The sequence below is a fragment of the Aulostomus chinensis genome, chromosome 11 (genome assembly GCF_037954235.1).
Source record: "Aulostomus chinensis isolate RoL2024-O1b breed Wild chromosome 11, RoL_Achi_v1.0, whole genome shotgun sequence".
Lineage (NCBI taxonomy): Eukaryota > Metazoa > Chordata > Actinopteri > Syngnathiformes > Aulostomidae > Aulostomus > Aulostomus chinensis.
This window is the reverse complement of record NC_141330.1, coordinates 24,241,325-24,262,347: the sequence shown is the minus strand read 5'-3', so window position 1 is coordinate 24,262,347 and position 21,023 is coordinate 24,241,325. Positions and strand designations below refer to the sequence as shown.

At 41.7% G+C, this 21,023-nt stretch overlaps 1 protein-coding gene across 5 annotated transcripts in view; it reads left to right on the top strand.

The window, feature by feature from the left end:
* The window catches only part of vps13b (vacuolar protein sorting 13 homolog B), a 327,627-nt gene that overhangs the window by 153,759 nt on the left and 152,845 nt on the right, over positions 1-21,023 (top strand). For all 5 annotated transcript variants that reach the window (XM_086219125.1, XM_086219127.1, XM_086219123.1 and 2 more), the window contains 3 exons: positions 10,595-10,829; positions 12,004-12,221; positions 17,422-17,625. In XM_086219125.1, the coding sequence (XP_086075251.1) occupies positions 10,595-10,829; positions 12,004-12,221; positions 17,422-17,625 (657 nt within the window). The remainder of the gene's footprint in view (positions 1-10,594; positions 10,830-12,003; positions 12,222-17,421; positions 17,626-21,023) is intronic.

Below are 21,023 nucleotides of genomic sequence, written 5' to 3'. Positions count from 1 at the left end.
AACAGAGAGGCTTACATGGTATGCACAGGGGGAAAAAGAAGGGGGGTTACATTCTCTCTTGATTACACATTTATCCTCCCTGGTATTGTCTGAACTAAATCAAGACTCCTTATTGTAACAGTAGATGTGTCACTCGCTGTTTACTTGATGTGTGTCTGTGTGTCCACTGACGGCACACACATTTGACCCTGTCACTGGTCTACAATGGAGAAGTGCTGAACTTGAATCTCTTGTGTCTAGAACCACACAGTAGAGCCCTTGAGTGTCAGTCACATTAGATATCTGATACCCTGCGGCTATTTAGATGATTCAATCCACAGTCTTAGTTTATAAAGTGGGACAATTAAGAAATGTAGGGGAAGTGCAATGCATGTTCTTTACCCTGATCTGTGAATGTGATTATGAATTTTCAAGCAGTGGATCAGGTTAAAATGCTTGATAACGCATCCACCCTTCATCTTGGGAAAAAAAGCAAAAGCCGTGCCAAACATGGGTCAACTCAAGAGTTTCAGAATGGCTTATAACTCTGGCTCTTCTCATCGGAAGTACATCACCCCCCGTACAGTGTGGCCTAGGATTACATATTGTTGTGTAGCATAATCACAGACACTTAAGATTGCACTGGGTAAAACTGTGAGGTCACACCACTGCTGCAAACAAACCAAGTTAAGCCTATTTTATACACTCAACCACAGTCCAACCTGATCACCATCAGTTCTGTGTAGTTGAAGCTTCTGTCTAAACTCTCAGCTGTATAATGGCACAGGCTATAGTTAGACCCTGATCTCAGACCATTCCAGTCCAAATCATTCATTTCTCAATGAAATATGTCCTACCACTCTATCAGCCGATGCAGCCTATTTGAAGTACACACCCTGTGTGTTCAGCCTTGAGCTCAGTTGTAGAATCAGTGCACCCATACCCCCACCCAAGTTTATCCTCAGCCCTACTTTGGCCCTGGCCACCCCTTAGACCCCATCTGTAGTGTCTCAGCATGCTGGGGTGGCAGAGGGGTGATTGTTTGAGCTTGGGGGTGGGAGCAGCCCAGGCCAGCCGCACTCCTAAGGCCACTGTTGGATCAATAAACGCAGCGATCAAAGTTGCAATTAACCCACTGCGCTAACACAAACAGCCGGGCCAGCAGAAACAAACAAAGCCTTCATGTCACCTAAAGCGTTTATTTTTGCAGATTTCCACCTCAGCCAGGGAGACCTCCAGTGCTTGTCAGCTTCTGTAAGCAGTGTTGGGAGAGAGGAATGCAGGGCCGCAGGGATGGCTGCCTGCCTGGCTGTGCTCCTGTGCCAGGCCGCGAGCTTATTGCTTGTGGTGGCATGTGGGTGAGACCTAGCCCATCTGTTGTCAGGAGGCATCACGCTTAAATGCCTTTCTCATAGACATTAGGGAGGAAAACAGCTTTCTGAGGTTGCAACAAACTTAATATGTGTACATCTATGCACCACAATGCACATCTGCACAGTGTCATCTTCAGATACACACATTAATCATCTAAATCTACAGGGAGACACTATTTATACTATTACACCCTGTGTTCCAAATGTGTTTTGGACAGAGCTGCAAATGTAGGCTATGCAGGAGAAGGGGGGAGCAGAAGGTTAACAGTGGGTGGGGTATCCAGGTTTGTGTGTGTGGTTGGGGGGTTGCTCTGCGGACCTTCTGTTCATCTGACCGGCCACTTAGGAAACACAGCGTCCCGTCTGGTGCAGGCACAGGAAGATTACATTTGGAGAGGTATCAGGTTTTTAAAAACAAAGGGATGTGTTTTCCGTTTGCTGCCGATCCCTCCATGGAGATTTTTCTGCTCCAGAGTTGCAAATGTTTTCACCAGGGATGCAGAGAGGGTGTTTCTAATTTCCTCTTCTCTATCTCTGGGTGATTTCCTGTGTGTCATGGTTTGCTTATTATGTGTGTGTGCATGTGTACGTGCGTGCGGATTAGAGGAAGGGAGAAAAATGTGTGAGAAGCACATACACATTTGAATGTAGAAGTTTATGTGTAAGAGTGTGTGTGCACTTCACATGTTCTGGGGTCACTCCACAGAGAGTGATCTTGGCCGACAGGGTTTGTGCTTTCCTGAGGTCTGTACAGAGCTGTGTCCTCCAAGTTTCTCTTCCCTACAGTGATATGAAAACAATAAGTCCAACAGCGGATCTGACCACAGAGCCACAGGTTAAATGTCAGACACGTATTTCATTGCTGGGTTTGAGTTAGATGACTGACAGAAATTATATTTAGTTAAAAATTTGTAGCAAGGCAACTGCGCTCCTGAAAATATATATTTCAAGAAAATTGTATGAAATGTATAAAGAAACTTTATCTGTCATATTGAACAGTCAAAATGTTGTTCAAAAGTAGTTCGCCAAAAAATAATCTATTTGAATAAACAGTACTTTTGCAAAGGAGAAAGATCGCACTGAAAATACTCAAACTTTTTTTTTCCACATTCATTCATATATGCACACCATTCACACTGCATTGTTTTTTAAGATTGTATTCTTGTGGTATATAGGATTCATTTGTCTGTCGGGGTATGATGGGCTTCTCATCTTTCCTGCTGTCTGTGTTTTTTCAAATGTTTTTTTGATTTTAGAGTGATTATTTTACAGTCACAGATGAAGATGCTCCTTGGAATAGACCTGCAATCCTCCATTGAACTCAAAGTGAAGTCCCTCACTTGTTAGTCTCGTGATCCCAGCAGCCTCCTGTCGTTATGTAGGCCATTTCCACATGGCCCCAACCCTTTAAAGCCTGAGTGTGTTTGGCCCTCTGCTTCCTCTCTATTAGAACCTGCTCTGCTGGAACCAGATAAACCATCTTCACAAAAGCTCAAGGGAGAAATGCTACACAAGCCAGATCTTATGCTCCCTCTGCTGCTCAGAGGATGAGGAAGTAAGGGACATTTTGGGGGGTATTTAAAAAGGGAGATTTGATAAAGGGTCCACACATGTGGCTGGGATTGTAACAAAATCTGATGAAGCTGTGATCAGGAATAAAACTGAGCAGAACATGCCACAAAAAAATGGAAGAGTCCCATGTTTAGAGCTCTGTGATGTGACGCCAGATATGGATGAGAGGAAAGAAGTATACAAAGAAAAAAACTTTAGGCATCTTACCATTTAATCAAAGTACCCTCCAAATGGATATGTTTCAAGATTTTTTGTTCATCTGTCTTTTTTCCAGTAGTTTTTTATTTATTTATTCCTGACAGCACATGCTGGCTTCCTGTTCCAGAATCCAGATTGAATTAGTGCCTGACTGATTGTAGATCAAAGTGTAAGAAGATCCTGGTTCATTTAAAGGCTTAAGATGACGGGATCAGTGTTCTAAGTCTCAGGATAAGCAATGGTCACCTACTAAATAACCAGGCTGTCACTCAAAAATCACTGTTGTTGGGGCGGAATCCTGTGTCTGTCAGTGTGCTTACTGAGATTTTTAACAACGAAGGAGCAGCAGTGTTCTGTTGCAGTACTTCCACCTTGTGAATAATGCCTGCACATTGACAGATTGCACACTTGCATCTGAAAAATCTAACCAAATGATACATTTTCTCTGTGTACCAAGGATATAATGTTGAAAAGCAGCACTTACTGTCGCAAAATGCAACAGTTGGATTTTTGGAATGTGGGTAAGGTCATTGGGATATAAACTTCGAAAGTAAATTCAGCAGTGCTGTTTCAATGAACACTTTGCAGATGCTAGGATCCAGACTATTGCTTAAAAACAATACAATCCTCTCCCTTAGGTCAGTTTCTGATCGTACAAGTATTACAGTTCACAGGGAGCAAAAGTCAACATAAACACCAGTAACCACCATCGTTCACTAGATAACTAGTCTTGTTGTCAGCTGCTGAAATTGCTTTCCATTTGCAATACACAATGAGAGCTTTGGCCACACCAGCTTGCACACCAAATCCACTGAAGGATGGATTCCCTTCATTCTCTATGGAGAGCCAGTTAAGTGCAGTGAATTATGGATGTGGCACAGCAGTGCAAATCCTGTCAAACTCTGAACCAAGGCAGAAATGATGAAACAATCTATCAAGATTTTGTACTGCATTGCCTAATGTTTGCCTTTACTGAAAGATACCTTAGTGCACTGTTTGGCACTAAAATTAAATTGTTTGTGACTCGGCCGCCAAGTTGGTAACAACTGAGCAAAAACAACTGCCACTCACTTACACAGAACAGCCCCAGTTCCTCACTGTCAGTTTGAGTGATGAGTGATTTGTTATGTCTTGATACAACAGTGTGTACATAGTAGGTATTCCTCATGTTGAGGCAGCATAAATCTGTTTATATGGTCTAATTGTGAAGACTCAACTTCCTTATAGGGTTAGGGAAATTAATGCAAGTTAGTTCAGTGAATGTAATGGAAAGACTCTGTGTGTGTGTGTGTGTGTGTGTGTGTGTGTGTGTGTGTGTGTGTGTGTGTGTGTGTGTGTGTGTGTGTGTGTGTGTGGTATGTCATTTGAGCATGTTTTTGCAGTTAAAACCTGACACGTGCAGCCTCATAAGGAGATGAATGACTTCAATCTTTTTTTTTTTAACAAAGATTTCCTAGTCAAAATTGAAAAGTGTTTCTGCAGTTTTTGAAGTATATTAATAGAGTGTGCAGCGAGTGGTACACCCTGCCCCCGAATACACACACACACACACACACACACACACACACACACACACACACACACACACACATTGTCCCTCAGTCTTCCTGAATGAATCTATCATTTAAGGCATTGGGTAACTGAAGCAGTCTAGGGCAATTTACAGTTAACTTCATTTGTTATGTTGAAAGTTTTAGTTTCACTTTGGTATGACATGATGTCATCGGCCAAAAAGGAATAAAGAAAGGTGTTTTTTTTTACTCCTCTTTTGACAACTGTAGTTTCTGTTGACTCACCTGCCATTCTTGAATTTTTAACCAACAGTAGACTTGAATCTAAATCTTTATTATAATCATGTGTTGTTGTTTTTTTTTTAAATCCTTTCTACTAATGTGTTACAGCTCCACATACCCTTCCCCTTATCCAAACTTCATGTGGAACCCAAGCCATTATAAAAACATAGGTTACATACTTGTGCACTGACACACAAATGTGTTGAAGAACCCTGTGCTGTATTAATTGTTTGTTGTACCTGAGTCATTTCCATCTATCTGTCATTTTTTTCTAAAGATTTATTCCATATTATCCTGAACCCCACAGAGGATAGAGTTGTGTAACAGATATTCCACACAGCAATTATACCCCTGGCTTTCAGCTATTATTTGTGCCCATTTCTATTTTTAAATTCATTTTAGAATGTTCCTTTTGCTGCGCTTGGAAAAGCTGCCTTTCCATGGGTTTATCCTCACATAATACACATTTTCCACTATCCTATTATGGATGAAAATATGATTTAGTTTGCTGGGCCTTGTAATTGGCTTGTGAGTGTAGTTCCATGCTGCAAATGTGGGCTTACCCCTCCTAAGCATGTGACGGAACAACTATTGGTCATCCTGGCGTACCTGTGAGTTTCTTGTCCTGATTTTGTCCATTCTTTCTCTTTTCACACACATGCACACACACACACACACACACACACACACACACACACACACACACACACACGGACTTGCCATGCCCACTACAGGCTATGGGACATTGTCAAGTAGGCTAACTGCTTCCATCGCTGTGTTTATTGGCCTGTTACAGAGCTGTTAAACACAGTTGTGTGGGATACCAAACATGACCCTGCACAACCTCAACTGAACTTTTACACCTGAAATTGTGATAGCTCACACACACTCAAACACACACACACACACACACACACACACACACACACACACACACACACACACACACATATATGTGCACACGCTCTAAATTTTTGTTTTGACCTGTGATTACATGCAGCATTCAGGATTTTGTTTTCACTATTTTTGCAACCACATAATAACCTTGAACACAAACACTGGATTCCCCTATACTCACTCCAACTGCTCTCCCTCCCTCTCCTCCAACCTCTCTAGGGTTTTCTTTCCCCTCTTTGCTCCGGTCAAAACATCTCTACACAGACTTTCCACCCTGAATCAATGCCTGGTCATAGTGAGAGACCTGGATACCAATGCCCAGGCCACAGCAATGAGACTGACCAAAGGACAGATGCATACAAGGGTAGGCTGACAGAGGGATATAGTGGTGGTCAGGGAAAATAAATGCTGTCAGTGGTTTGGCAGTGGTCACAGCAGTGATGCATATTAAACACTCTGACTTCAGACAATTTCTCTCTTCTGATCTGTCAGCGTCATTCAGCAATGCCAGTGCTTCCCTTTGTTACCCCTGTTGTGTTTGTTGGGAAAGTATATGTTTTTCTATTTGTATTCATTTGTGTGAGTCACAGCTCAAACATGAGACCACAGAAAGGGATTCGGGGAGAGGCCTGTGAGGTTAACCAGGGTGACCTGATGTTAGCTGTAGCACAGAAAACAGAACAATCTTAAGGGATTCCAAGTTCATGTTCAAGACTTGTATTCCGAGCACATTTCTGATTAATATTTATTGTGCAGAAGGTTTCATATTCTGTTGTTAAATGACCATCGTTTTACTGTTACAGAGAAGGTTGAATTTTCCGTGCAAAGGCACCATGTCAGTGAGCGCGAATTCTTGTGGGTGGTAGTCGGATTGAACATTCCTGTTCTCTGAGTCTTATGTAGTGTTCTCACATCATTACCCTTGACAAAGGAAATTATACTGCAGCATTCATTATTGGTTCACCAAAGAAGATGAACTTTAAGCACAGACATTCAGTGTCCCTCATCACATTCTACAATAAGGTTCCTGTTTTGGTCCCACTTGTTTCTCTGTTACCAGAGACGTAGACGTATTGGAAACCCATATACAGTATATTTGATATACTTTTTAAAATCCGTTTAGCAGGTAGAGCATTAAAGCCTTTGCCATTCCATGCAGTCATTCTTATTCTAGAAACTGTGTGATTTGGCGACATTTGTTGTTCAGGGGCTGATCCTAGATGTGCGCAAACCTGGTTGACTGTTGTTCTATTCTAGCCTTTTAACCTAATCTTCCTCACTCAAGAACTCAAGTAAATGTTGCTTAATTTACTGCCCTCACACTCAGACTCATGCACTGTTGTCATTGTGAATTACAGCAAGATTGTTTCTTTTTTTTCCCTGCTTTTAATTAGCTGTCAGCAAAATGGGGGGAGGGGGGGACAAATCTGTCCAAAAATTAATTTTGTATCACCCAGGTTTAGGACTTGCTTGCCATTTTCTTTTCCATTACATACTCAAGCCCTTTGAAGCATTTTCAGCCTTTTTGCTGTCGTGTAAACATTTAGAAACACTGGTCTCTACGCCCTGGGAATGCCATTCAGTTGTTCAACTTTTTCCTGTGTTGTCATCTGTGAGATTTTATCTGACTATTGTTAGTATTTCACTGTGTTATGTGGCAAGCCTGTAGCTTCAATACACTTGACATCATCATTGGTTTTGGGTTGCCATGGAGAACTACAGGAAAGTTATAAGCAAACACCATGAAATGTATTACATGCTGTTTTACTGTATTGTGCTCTCTGGCAGTGGTGCTTCTAGAGTAAGTTCTTGAGAACGTTATTATTTTTTGTCAACTCTCATGTAGTAAGGCAGTACTTGTGAACACATCCTCTTGGGGTACAATGTAGTCTTTATGCAAATCAAGTTGCAGTTTTCTCAATGCCCTTTCTCAAACAACCCAGATGTACCATGCACAATACTCCTTCCTTTGTAATGATACAAAAATATTTGCATTTACGTCATTTTTGAAGCTAAATAATGCAGTTGCTAATTTACAAATTGGCTGTAAAGCTACACCTTACTAATTTCCTTGAGAAATGAACCAGCCTGCAACATCATTGGCAAGCATTTATTTTAGTGTCTAATATTATTGACTGTGTAATTCATGTGACTCTTCAAGTTTACAGTAATATATGGTGAAGATTTCAGTCAACCATCAGACACAGAATGTGTATTTATGTTGGGCTGGTCATTTATATTGGTCTATGCAGAAGGATACCAGTGCTCTGAAATGACCCATTTGAAACAGTAAATGTTCAAGTGTCAGATTACGTTTAATTTTCCATGGACTGAATTTGTAATTAATGTTATCTGTCGGAGTTTGAGAACTAAACTCACACATGTACGCAGGGGTACAACCCTTGCATGCTTACCTTTGAACCACATTTTATCCTGAATTTATCCTTGGCATGATTAGTCAGTTAATCAACTTTAAACCTGAAAATCAGTTAATTACAATTTAGCTAATGATTTCACTGTTTTATGACTTTGTTATGTTAAAGGTTAAGGGTGTTGGATCTACACGTAGTGGTTACATTGGAGATTGCTGCCCCTCACCTCCCACTGCCATTCAGAAAATCAATGGTAGTTTGTTTGAGCTGCGCACCTCACTGAAAAGTCAGCCCAAATTTCAGCTTACTCTGGCATCTCTTGCCATAATGCGCATGGGGACACGGGGACTGATTACGGCCTGTTCGGCTGCTCCTGAAAAGCCTTGGATCTGAAACATTTCTGAAATTTTTATCAGCTGTTGTCAAACTCTTGCATAGTGGAAGCAGAGACATGAGATGTTATCCATTATTCAATTTGTTCTTATTCAATGTGCCTGCGTGGGTTCTCTCCAGGGGGTCCAGCTTCCTCCCACAGTCCAAAGATATGCAGATCCCAGTAATGCCAAAATGACAACATCACGCTACCATCATCAGTACATTAACCCAAGCTTTGTAATGTCTGTCCACAAGATGTAAAGCCAACAACATTTACGATGCTGTTTTTGTGAATTGAGGACATCATTCTGTGCCTTTCTATCATTGTCATGACCAGCTCCCCTCCATCACTGCTTTTTGCCTTCTTTGTTTCCTCTGTTTATAAATGTTTAAACTCTTCAGAAATTAAAAGTTGGAAATGTTTGGAGTAGACTCGCAGGTCCGTCTCTAAAGGCTGCACTCACAGAGAGTCAGGACAGTCTCCTAAGTTTTATAGTGAAAATGGATGGAAAAAAATTCATGTGAATCGCAGAGCCAATCCAAAGTCTTTTGGGCAGCCCTTGAAGTTGGGACGACATACAGCAAGTGTGTCCCTGTAAACACTGTGTCTTACCAGCAACATGTACATTATAGGACTGCTCAGTGGCAATCACCAAAGAAAACTCCTTGAAAGTTTGTTGACTCTAGTCACTTTAGTGGTGAAACGTGTTTTAAAATAAATAATCTTTTAACAAAATGCCATGACTCTGTCCAGCCGTTCTGTTGCTCTCTCCGTGTTACAAAGGGATTTGCTATGTCTCTGGTGTGTTTGACTACAATACGCAATTGAGGGGAGCATCACTTCCAGTAGGGCGTGCCACTGGTAAAATATAACTGTTGGGGGTTTGTAAGCGGCCACCAACAGGCAGTCACATGAATGGAAAATAGCCGTGAATATTACAGCTAATTTCTTCCACAAGATTCTCTCTCTCATTTATTTAACCTTTATTTACCCAGGCAAGCAATTATTGACAAATAATTATTTACAACTGCAGCCTGAACCAAAGAGCAAAGGTTCTCGGGGGTTCTTTAAAAATCAAGTATTTGTGGGTTACAGTTTGAAAACTTTAAAGATCTGCCTGATATTCTTTCTTTTGATGTCTTTTTCAGTAAGTATCTCTGATAAGAATTAGTCCAAGAAAAGTAATGTGTCTGACTAAAGCAAGATGTCCAGCAGGTGAGCATTAACGTCAGGCAATGAGCTGAAGGGGGACACCAGAGTCACGGTGTAAAACCTGGCAGTTTCTGTGTATCTGCCTGCTTAACAGCTTAACCCTGCTAAGATCTGTGGCAGACCAGGCTGTGTCCATGGATTTTCTTCCTGCCTGCTGCTCTTAAAAGGTAGAAACCTTGTGTCAGTGTGCAAAAGTATTCCAATTTCAAAACCTCCTTTGAAGAATATTAAAGAGGAAATGGTGTGAGATGAATGTGTAACCGTATCTCTCCCTCTTTTGCCTCTTCTCTTCCTTTCCTATTCTCAACTTTTTCTCAGTTGTCATTATTATTATTGTTGTTATTGTTATCACTTTAACCTCCACCAAGGATTGAATTTAGATGGAATTTGTCCATCGGTTTGTGTCTTTGTCCACCTGTCAGCAGGATTGTGCAAAATCTTTGGGGCCAATTTTCACCAAACATGGTGCAGAAGTGTAGAATGGGGCAAGGAAGAGCAATTACATTTTTAAGCTGATTAGCTATAGCGCCATCTTGTGGTTACAGGAAATGAGCTGGTGTTTTTTTGGTACTCTGAGCTACTCTCCTACTGTATACGGGTTGGCCAGAACCACTACAATTTCGTCAAAAGTACCTTACAACTTTGGTGATAGGTTACTGTGAAGTATATATTAAAGTGTTAATGCTACACCTGTTCTCCAGCTTTCTTGGGCTGCTCTTGACTATTTTGGAAGACCACAGTGGGGGAATGGTGACATTATCAAGTGACACTGACCTAATCAATATGACTTATGTGCCCTTTATTTTTTTATCTCCTCTCCAGTTGGAGTTGCAGTCATGTTGTGTGTTCCTGCCCAATGATAGCCTCCCTTCCCCAAGCACAATCATCTTCGGTGATATTCCCGGCACTGTGCGAAGCTGGTACCACAACCAAGCATCTATGCCCGGAACTCTTGTGGTCTGCCTGCCCCACATCAGTGTCCTCAGTGCTGGGCACAAATACATAGAACCTCTGCAGGAACTCCCTTTTGTTGTCCCCAAGCCCATTTTGGAGGAAGGTAGGTTTCCAATGAAACATCCACCTCCCTGAGAACTGCATCTCCTCATGTGATCCCATCACAAAAACACTTACTGGGCTCCAAATGACTTGATGCCAAGAAGACAGATTTTAATAAGTGTTTAAATAAGAAAACAAAATTATACATTTTACAAACAGTGAAGTTCATAAAACCGAAGTATTCTGTGTTGGGGTAAAATTTTATTATAAATAAGTTTGCTTGTATTAATAATTGAAATTAATGGTTTCGTAATGGTAATGGCCTACAGAATGGGAATTCATCATCATTAAAGCGTTTTCAACACTGAGGAAACCTTTGACCGACTACTACTCATTTACCGTGACAAAAGACAAACAAACTTAAGTAGGCCGACTTTGAGAGATAGATCCCTGCACATGTGGTGTGCACACCTGGCAAAGTTGACATAAGCCCAGTCAGTGTGTTCTCTTTAGAATAAGAAAAGTAGGGGGCACCCTCCTTTTTCCCCTTCAACTCTCCAATGACATCAGAATTGGCATACAGATTTAAAAAGCTGAGGAGAAAGAAAAGCGACAGCAAAAACAGTGACATCAGCAGCTTTGTCAATTTTGTTGTTAAAATTAACAATCCATGGTTTTAGTAATTCATCCCTACCCTTTGAAAAGTTCTTCATCTCTCATTTTTAATGATGTGGATCAAAGCATCCAGCCCACAGTTCATGGGAAATGTACTCTTCGTGGCCCTGTATTAGCAAACAAGTTCCCCCTCTGTATAACTGGGGTCATCAAGTTTACTTTTAAAGCACTCCCAGTGTGGCAACTTTGCTCAGATTCATAGGTGCAGAATATATCTTACTTGAAGTACAACTTCTGAAATCTTCTCTCAGTTTTTCTTGTAAGTTTCCTTATTCTGTGCGACTTTTATTTCAAAGCTAAGTGAGAGTACGAGTTCAGACTACAGGCGGACAGAAGGACTCCACACTGTTCACATCACGGCCCAACGCGTCTGAATAGGCTGCTGTGTTAACAATGTAGGCAAGAGTAACTACTGCCAATGACAACATGATTCCCCATCAGGTGTCAACTGTTCTATCTGGCATTATGTATTATTTTTACTGAGGCCATTAGTTTCATACAATTTTCTATCACTGTTTATTTCTTCTCTCACATTTATCACATCCCTTTTTTTCTTTCAGGTGATGCCTTTCCATGGACAATAAGCCTGAGTCAGTTTAGTGTGTACACTCTGCTTGGGCAGCAGCGCAGCCTGAGTCTCCTGGAGCCAATGGGGTGCACATCCACACTGGCCGTCACATCCCATAAAATGCAGGGCTGCTCTGAAGGAAGGCACTCCTTTGTAGTGTGCCTTCATGTTGATCTTCAGCCTGTTCATGTCAAGTGCTCCAACCCTCAGGTTAGTCAGACAGTCCTGAATCTCACAAAGTAGTCATCACAATTACATGTAGATTTAAACAAATCATCATCTTATAAACTTTTCTGAAATAGGAGTGCATGAACCCTTGCTGGAACTCGGTGCCTCTGCGGCATTTTTCTGAGATAAATTGGCTCTGATAAACAATCCATCTCATCTTCTTGCTGTCTATGATTTCCATGAAAATGGAAGTGTAAACAGTAGAGTGTTGCCTTGTTTATTTTGATCAAACTTGTTTAGGTCTGAGTAAAGGAATGGGGTGTATTGCAGGGTTCCTCATCGTTGTTTTACAGGGTGGTGTTATATTTTGGTTAGAGCATGATGAATACAGACAGATTGGAAAAGAAGCATGTTTGTCTTCCGGTTTGTTCTCTGTTTTATTTCTCACTGCACTGTTGCAGGGCTATAATCACATCTAAATGTACCATTACACATGTTTTGTTTTTTCTCAATTGAATTAGCTGTATTGAATTAAGTTCCTCTGTAAACACTTAATTGGGGCGACCTTTTGAGTGGTCACACTGTTAAATGTCTCAGACCACAGTGATGAGCCGTGGTGATATTGAGGGAAATTGGTACCAGAAACAAATGAAAGTCCTTAATCTGTTCGTGGTGAAAACTTTCCCAGGGTTGAGAAGAGCTAGTCGTTTATTGAGGGAAATTTTCTTTTATTCCTTTTTCTCTGTTCCCCCTTTCAAATGGTTAGCCTGTGTCTGGCAAACTTGGGAAAGGGCTTATTGCGATTATATACTGAGTCATTATTAGTTTTGGGGTCCAATGAAAACTTCTCTTCTCTTCTCTTCTCTTCTCTTCTCTTCTCTTCTCTTCTCTTCTCTTCTCTTCTCTGCTATTGTATCGCATATTTACACCTCCCCTCTTTTTTCCTTCTGTATAAATTCCTGAGTAGAGACGGGTTGAGCTAATAATAAGTCAAACCAGGCAGTGACTCTTTATGAAGTGCTGCCAGAGCAAACCCACCACTTCAGAACAAAAGGGACCTCACACTACTTAATCATTTTTCTGATTAGTACTGCCATTTCTGAGAACAAATGAGAAAGTGGGCAAGCGTGTGTGTGATGTAGTAACAAGTAGTACTTTACCCATTCTAGTCCACCCCGCAGTGCAACACAGTCGGCGCTAACCTCAGCTAACTAATTTCTAATATTAGCTGCCAAACACTGGCAGTTATGTTGATTACCAAATGTTAGCATTAACGTTATCAAATCTGAACTTTTTTCCCTCAACATTTGACCTTGTGTTATCTAATATTTGTAGTAACAAATTCCTTGCTACTTGTGTTTTTGCCATCAGTAATAAACTAAAAACTGCTTTTTACTCTAGCCCTGGAGGACCAAACACTGTCCAAAGCCCTGTATCCACTGGCCAAAAACCCCACGAACACCTGCTAACATCTGTCTTTTGTTTGCAAAGGGAAAGGTTTTAAACAGCATTTAATCCCAGGTCAAATGACTCTGCTGCAGATGCAGGTATTAAGGGCTCCTGCTCCAGTCGGCATTGATATAAAAGAAAAACCCAAGTGAAGACAGTATTTTGTGGTCTCCTTCCAGATTAATGCTATGATTCCTGCAACTTCTATAACTTTGTGTCATCTAGTGCCACAAAATTCAACCTGTCTGCTATGAAGCAGATGGTGTACTGTCAAAACATTTGTGATGTGGTTTTGTGGAGCACAAGAGCAAAAAAAGCAACCAGTCTCAATCACACCTGCAGCAACATTCACCACATATGACAAACCATTTCTATTGGTTGACATGAATTCAGGCCAGTTCTTGCCTCCAATCAGTAACAAGTGGATGAGGGATGTTACTGCAGCAGAACACCAAGGTGGACAAGGGTCTTGTTGCAAATCTATGCTGGATGATCCCTGGGTGGTGATGGAGGGGAAGGGTTCTGGGATTTAAATCTAAAATGCCTCTGTAGCCCTGGAAAAGAAGAGGTTATTGTCTGAGATTGGAAGTCTTGTTGGCCATTAGAGCTAGCATGCAAACTGATGATATTAAAGCTAGGGCTGCAAAATAGAATTGGAAAATTGCAATGTGGCCTTGAGAAAATTTTAAATTGAAGGAATGTACAATGTTTGGTAAAAGTGAATTTTTGGGTCAAAATACTATTTTAGAATAAATATTGTAGGGTAGGGGGTGGCATGCCTCAGAGGTAGCATGGCCGTCTAGCAACCTAAGGATCGCTGGTTCGATCCTCACTTCCCTCTGTGACCATGTCAAAGTATCCTTGAGCAAGATAATGAGCAGCTAGAATAGGCTCCAGCTATGGGAGATGCACTAATGACTGGCAGAAGATAGGGAAGTCCCTTCGTCTTTGGAAGCATCCGTACAGATGCTTATGCATGTGTATAATCTAATATATAGTACAATAATGCTATGGTGCAACTGCAGCAAACATAGGAAGTGGGCTAAGAATCTTTAAAAGCATGAGATCATCTTTTAGAGCAAAATAGGGATAAGCAAGACTAAAGAGGTTCAAGTGAAAAAGACACCAATGCATTTCCATCAGCTGTGGTGCATGTTTCCGAGAAATGTTTATTTCAAGAAATACCCAGGAACAAATCATTGAAAAGAGCAGGACACACACACACACACACACACACACACACACACACACACATACTAGAAAACACCAGAGGGCTTTGCTACCTTTGCTTGCTGCCAAAGTTCTCAGTAACTGTTGTAGTTGTCGATGAGCAACATTCATCAGATTATACTTAATCAGAGCTCACATTAAAAAACATAATGTCATCCTTTGCTGTAAACAAGCTCAGGAGAATCAAGGGAATTGTGTTCACATTGAAGATGTGTGTGTGTGTGTGTGTCTTTGTATGCGTGTGCGTGTGCAGTAGATGTGCCTGTCAGTCTGCATCAGTGTGAATAATGCCTATGAGTGTGAAGATGGGATGGGCTGAGTAGAAACAGTCTTAGGTTAGTAACTGCTTTTATACCTCATCAGGACAACTTTGACGTCAGCAGCCTCACACACATTCACTCTGTAGATAATCTGACTCAGACACACACACACCACAAAAGTTTGCCCTGACCTTAGATTCGTAACTGTATGTCGTTTCAAATAACACACTCAATATGTGCACACATGCAATGCACACATGTATCTCTACACATGTACACATTTAGCTACCACACATACCCAACAATATGTCGGTTTTGTGAAGTTTTTATATAAACTGCTTAGATAAAAGCACAAGAGCACTCACCATCTGCATGCGCTTCCATCTTTCATCTGTGTTTTTATGAATGACTGTGGAAGCCTCTGTTCAGTTTCCAGGTTGTACTACTGCCGCCTAGCAGGCCTGTTGATCTGCAGATGACAGGTCTTTGGAGAACCCAGCACTCCAAATGTTCTGCTCTCATCCCCAACTCATGAAATGTGGCATCTGGATTGTGAGCTCATCTTAACGTGTGTGTTCATGCGTGTATGTGTGTGTGGCCCAACCTGCCCGCTAGCCAGACAGCAGTTACTGAACTGAACTAACTGACCCTCCTTTCCACTAAATGGATATCATGAATGGGAATGGAATATAGAATAGAGCAAATAGAGGATACGAGATAAAGTTAACGTAAAAATGTTGAGCTTCACAGGAATGGTGGATAGGGAAGGAGGCTTGATTGAAAGAATGAGGTGACAATTCTATGCTAAAAATATAATTTTAAAAACAGGAATGAGATTAAGACTAAAACCATGGTCATTTGATCACCCTTTCATGTATTCTTCTTCTCACCCTCATTGTACTCTTCCCTTCCCGTTTTTTCTCTACTCTGCATTTCTCTGTCTTCATCCACATCTGCTGCTGAGTGCAGTAGGACTTGTTGTGCTTGGTTGGACTTCCAGGCCTCAGACTCTCAGAGAAGGGAGCGTGGAGCAGTAACTCTGCTGGCTGAAGTGCACTTGGTTGGGTATGGCAGACAGCTGTTGGCCCTGTCCCTGACGACTGCTGGATTGGCCATAGCCGCTCTTCCTAGACATGTTTGAAATGGCCCAGCTGTAAGGCATTGTGCAGCTTTTTGTTTGATTTATGATTATTTATAGAAAGAACTCCCTGTAATGTATGCGCATGTGTGTATGAGTAAGCAGAAGAAAGTAAAAACGTGTTTGGAGTAAAGTAAAGCTTTTTCATGTGTGTTCATGTGTCTCTCCACCTTTATTATTGAGGGACCCTCAAAGGTTGGGGGGTTAGTTGCCTGCAGAAGCCAAGCATTTGAAATCCAGATATTAGCTCACTGTGAAAGAGCGTTGCCCCCCCCCCCCCCCCCCCCCCCCCCCCGCGCAAGAACTCAGAGTGAATGCATGAATAACTGAAAGCATCACATCACATTCCCCTGCCTTCCCCTCATGTTTTCCACTCTTGTTTTTGGCTTTGTTGTTGTTTAAAGCGAAGGCCTCTTTTCATGTGAACACATGATAAATAGTTGAGAACACTTGACAGCAAGCTTTCAGTTTTTCCTAACTGTGGTGACTTTTTGGGGGGAAATTGATGAGACAACACAACTTTCCTCCATGGGCGTTTCTTTGGGTTTTTTTGTTGTTATGGGTGAAAAATTTATACAGTGAAGCACGTGTATGAGCATGCTGTCTCTTTATTAAATGAGGTCCCTATGAATGCAGAGTAAGAAATTATGGCCCAAGGAGTGTTTATTTGGAGAGAGGAAGAATTAGGATGGAAAGTGGTTCATTTTTAGCTAATATTTATTTTCCTCTCGCGTTCTTCTTCTCTGTCAGCATTAACTAGATTTAGCATCACGCAACTATAAATCTGCTTTGTCAAATCCTAGTAATGACCTGAGAATTTCCCAGTGCAGCTTTGGCCAAACTAAATCACAATCTACAATATACGACTCCATGTCGTCTGTTAGGTTTATCGTTTCAGACACTCAAATGGCACACAAGGCTTCATATAAGTGCATTTAGCTGTGGTGGCTTGTCATGTGTGAAACTTTTGTCCTTAGAAAAGAAAAAAATAAACCTTGATTCAACAAGAGATATTTTCCAGGAATTATTGTTTTTAATTTTGATTACTCCAAAGTCTTTGATTGATACAATTATGTTTGATACAATATCAAGGATTACAACAAAAGTACACAAAAGCTGATGATTTATTTTTTTAATCTTAATATAACTTCTTTATTGTCTCTAGGTTCAGCTCTTGTATGAACTCCTGCTCAGCTGGACCTCTACATGGGGCCGTCTCCAGAGGCATGGCATCTTACGTCAGACCTCAAGTATCCCAGAGCCCCCTGCTGGTGCTGGTCCATCCTCCCCAGTGCGCAGCAGTGCTGGCACCGCCCTGCCAGACACCAGCACCTACAGTCCCTCTGCAGACATTGGCTCCCCAACTGAGGTCTGTGGTACTAACAGTTACAGTTACTGCTGCTTTAGAATGGGTCACTATGTCATTGTTTGTCTCCCAACTTCTGTGGTTCCCGAACGTTAGCTCAACATAAGGTACATTTTTTTCTGACATCCAGCAGTTTGTGTGTCTGATATCACTGCTTTCATGTTGAGACCCTCTGGATACACCCTGCCTATGCGCAGAACACTAAGGTGCTATGAGTCATGCAATAACACATACTATTTAAGCCTTAGTTGTATACACAATTCTGCTGCTGATTTATGATTTTAAGTGCAAATATTGCATTTTTTATTGTTTTGTATGGCTGAGTCAGTACTAACGCATGTAATTTGTCTAAAAAAAAAAATCTGTTTTGTTTGGAAAGCATTTTCAAAGTTGGGAAAATCACATCAGTGCCTGCATTTCTTACATTTTTTTTATACCAAGAGCGGATATGCCAGACAGACTCTGAGCTCTGTTGATTCATGTAAGCTGGAGCTTGATTGAGTATAAACCTGCCTCTTAATTTGGGGAAAACAATAACCTGTATTTACATTTTTTGCTCAGATAAAATATCAAACCCAGAGAGTGAAATATAAAGTGTAGCAGTGCGTGCAAGCATGTACAGAGATGATGGAAGAATTACAGTCAGAGTTTTGTGGGGACAACAACAAATGCTGAGTGTTATTTCTCCTCTCACGGTAGGTGAAGCCTATCCTAGGCTGAGTCAGTGTAGCAGTACTTTCCTCCTTTTGTTAAGTACTGCAGCAGTAACAGTGACTGGTATTGGGGCCACGGCCTCCATAGTGAGTGTAGGAAAGTCAAAAACATATAAATGATGTTGTAGGTGACTGTTTGTGTTGTTAAGCAGTGGCAACCAGCACATGGTTTAATCCTCTTGACCACTAAGGCCCTGTCAGCTATGTGGGGCCCCTGGGATCACAGCAACACCATCATACCACCATGAGAGGCAATAAAGTGTGTCTGTGTGAGCACTTACACATGAAAAAAGTGTTTCATATGTCATTGAGCATCTGTTTCTAAATTTGTTTCCAAACGATCAACATATGTGTATTCTTGCGTCATTTGTGGACCCTTAGAAGTGGCAGCAGTTTAGTTCGTCAGTGAAGGCCCTTTAGCGGTTCTAAAACAAGGCCATAGAGTCCCCTGACAGCCCACTTGTCACTGTTTACCTAAGTACAAACACTGGTAGAAGTGTTTAGTCCTGTGGGAGGTTGGGTGATTGAGCAAGAATGTAGGAGCTGTTTTGATAAGTCTCAGCAGTAGTGGCAGCAGTCTTTACGCAGCAAGTACTACCCTGCTGCTCTCTCCCCTCCCCTCCCCGCTTCCTTCAACTACATCCACACCACAAATTCCTCTCTTCACTATTGAATGAATTTAACCTGCCACATGATTATATAGATATCTAGTATTTCTGCATACATATATATATATATATATATATATATATATATATAAATATATATATGTAGGCATCTTATTTCTCCACTTTTACCGTTTTGTCCGACTGTATGATGATTCTTACCTGACTTCAGCCTAACATTTAGCCCCCGATGTCTGCCTAAGCTCACCAAAACCTCACTGCCATGGCCACCAGTGATTATGTAAGATCCAAATAGAAACTGTCATGTGTAAAGCTCAGCTGTTTATCTTTCCCTCGTCTTTTCCTGTACTCATCCCCCAAACTTGGTCCGTCTCTCCCACTTCCCCTTCTCCTCCCTGCTGCCATCTTATCTTACCATGTCTCTATCCTGCTGTCATTTTCCTTTTTTTTGGAATCACTATTACTTCATCTGGCCCTAAAACATTTTCTCTTTCCTATTCCCTATTCTTTTACAGTCTGTTCTCTCCTCTGTCTTTCTTTGACACTTCACAGCCTGCTGTTGTCTACCACTGTTTGGGTCTCTCTGATGAGCAAAGACTAACTCTGCAGAGAAAATAAACCCGGATCCTCAGCCCGTTTATAGCGCAGAGGCCCAGAAATTAAACTGTATACTTTACAACTTGGCTTGTGAAGGTGTGGGAAAAAGAGAGCGTGTGTGTCTGTATGTGTATTTGGGGCCCCAATATGGCAGTCCAGGAATGTGACAGAACCGATTTCTACCAGCATCACACCAGCACATCTGTTGCTCAAGGCCTCACCTTGATGAGAGGAGAAGGAAGAATTTTCGTACACTGATGACACTGATATCCAATGTAGTGTGTGTTTGTGTGTGTGTGTGCGTGCGTGCATATACACAGAAACACACACACGCACACATACACACCCTAAGCAGAGAGACCCAGACTTCTCTCGCCCCAGCTACTTCGTCCAGTTCTTCCCAGGGGATCCAAAGTTTTTTCCAGGCCTGTTGACAGACATAGTCTCTCCAACGTGTCCTGGGTCTTCCCCAAGGCTTCCTGCCGTTCGGACATGCCCTGAACACCTCCCCAGGTAGGCGTCTGGGAGGCATCCTGACCAGATGCCTGAACCACCTCATCTGACTCCTCTCAATGTGCAGGAGCAACAATTCTACTCTCAGCTCCTCCTGGATGACATTTTCTCACCCTGTCTCTAAGGGAGAGCCCAGCCCCTTTCTGGAGGAGACTCATTTTGGCTGCTTGTACCCGTTATCTTGTCTTTTCGGTCATTACTCAAAGCTCATGACTGTAGGTGAGGGTAGGAATGTAGTTTCAGTGGTAAATAGAGAGCTTTGCCTTTTGGCTCAGCTCCCTCTTCATAATGATGGACCAATGCAGAGTCCGCATCACTGTCGACACCACATCAGTCCGCCAGTCAGTCACACAATCTATCTTTCCCTCACTCATGAACAAGACCCCAAGGTACTTAAGCTTGGGGTAAGATCTCATCTCTGACCCGAAGATAGCACTCCACCCCATGGTGAGAACCATGGACTCAGACTTTGAGGTGCTGATTTCCATCCTGGCTGCTTCACACTCGGCTGTGAACTCATCCAGTGAGAGCTGAAGGTCACAGCCTGATGAACCCAGCAGGACCTCATTGTCCGCAAAAAGCAGAGACCCAATCCTGCAGCTACCAAACCAGATCCCCTTAACACCCTGGCTGTACCTATATCACAATATGAACAATGAAGTGTGTGTGTGTGTGTGTGTGTGTGTGTGTGTGTGTGTGTGTGTGTGTGTGTGTGTGTGTGTGTGTGTGTATAGATCGTATTGGCAAAGACCTTGCAATTCAATACTTGGGTCATGATACGATATTATCAAGATATATTGCGATATCATGATATATTGCGATATACCCAGTTAATATCAAATTAATTTCTGTATATTTTCATCAAATGATATCATTCACAGGATAAACTGAGTTAAAATATTTCCTTCAAAACAACCAATTTATTATTTATTATAATTGTTTTTGCACATTT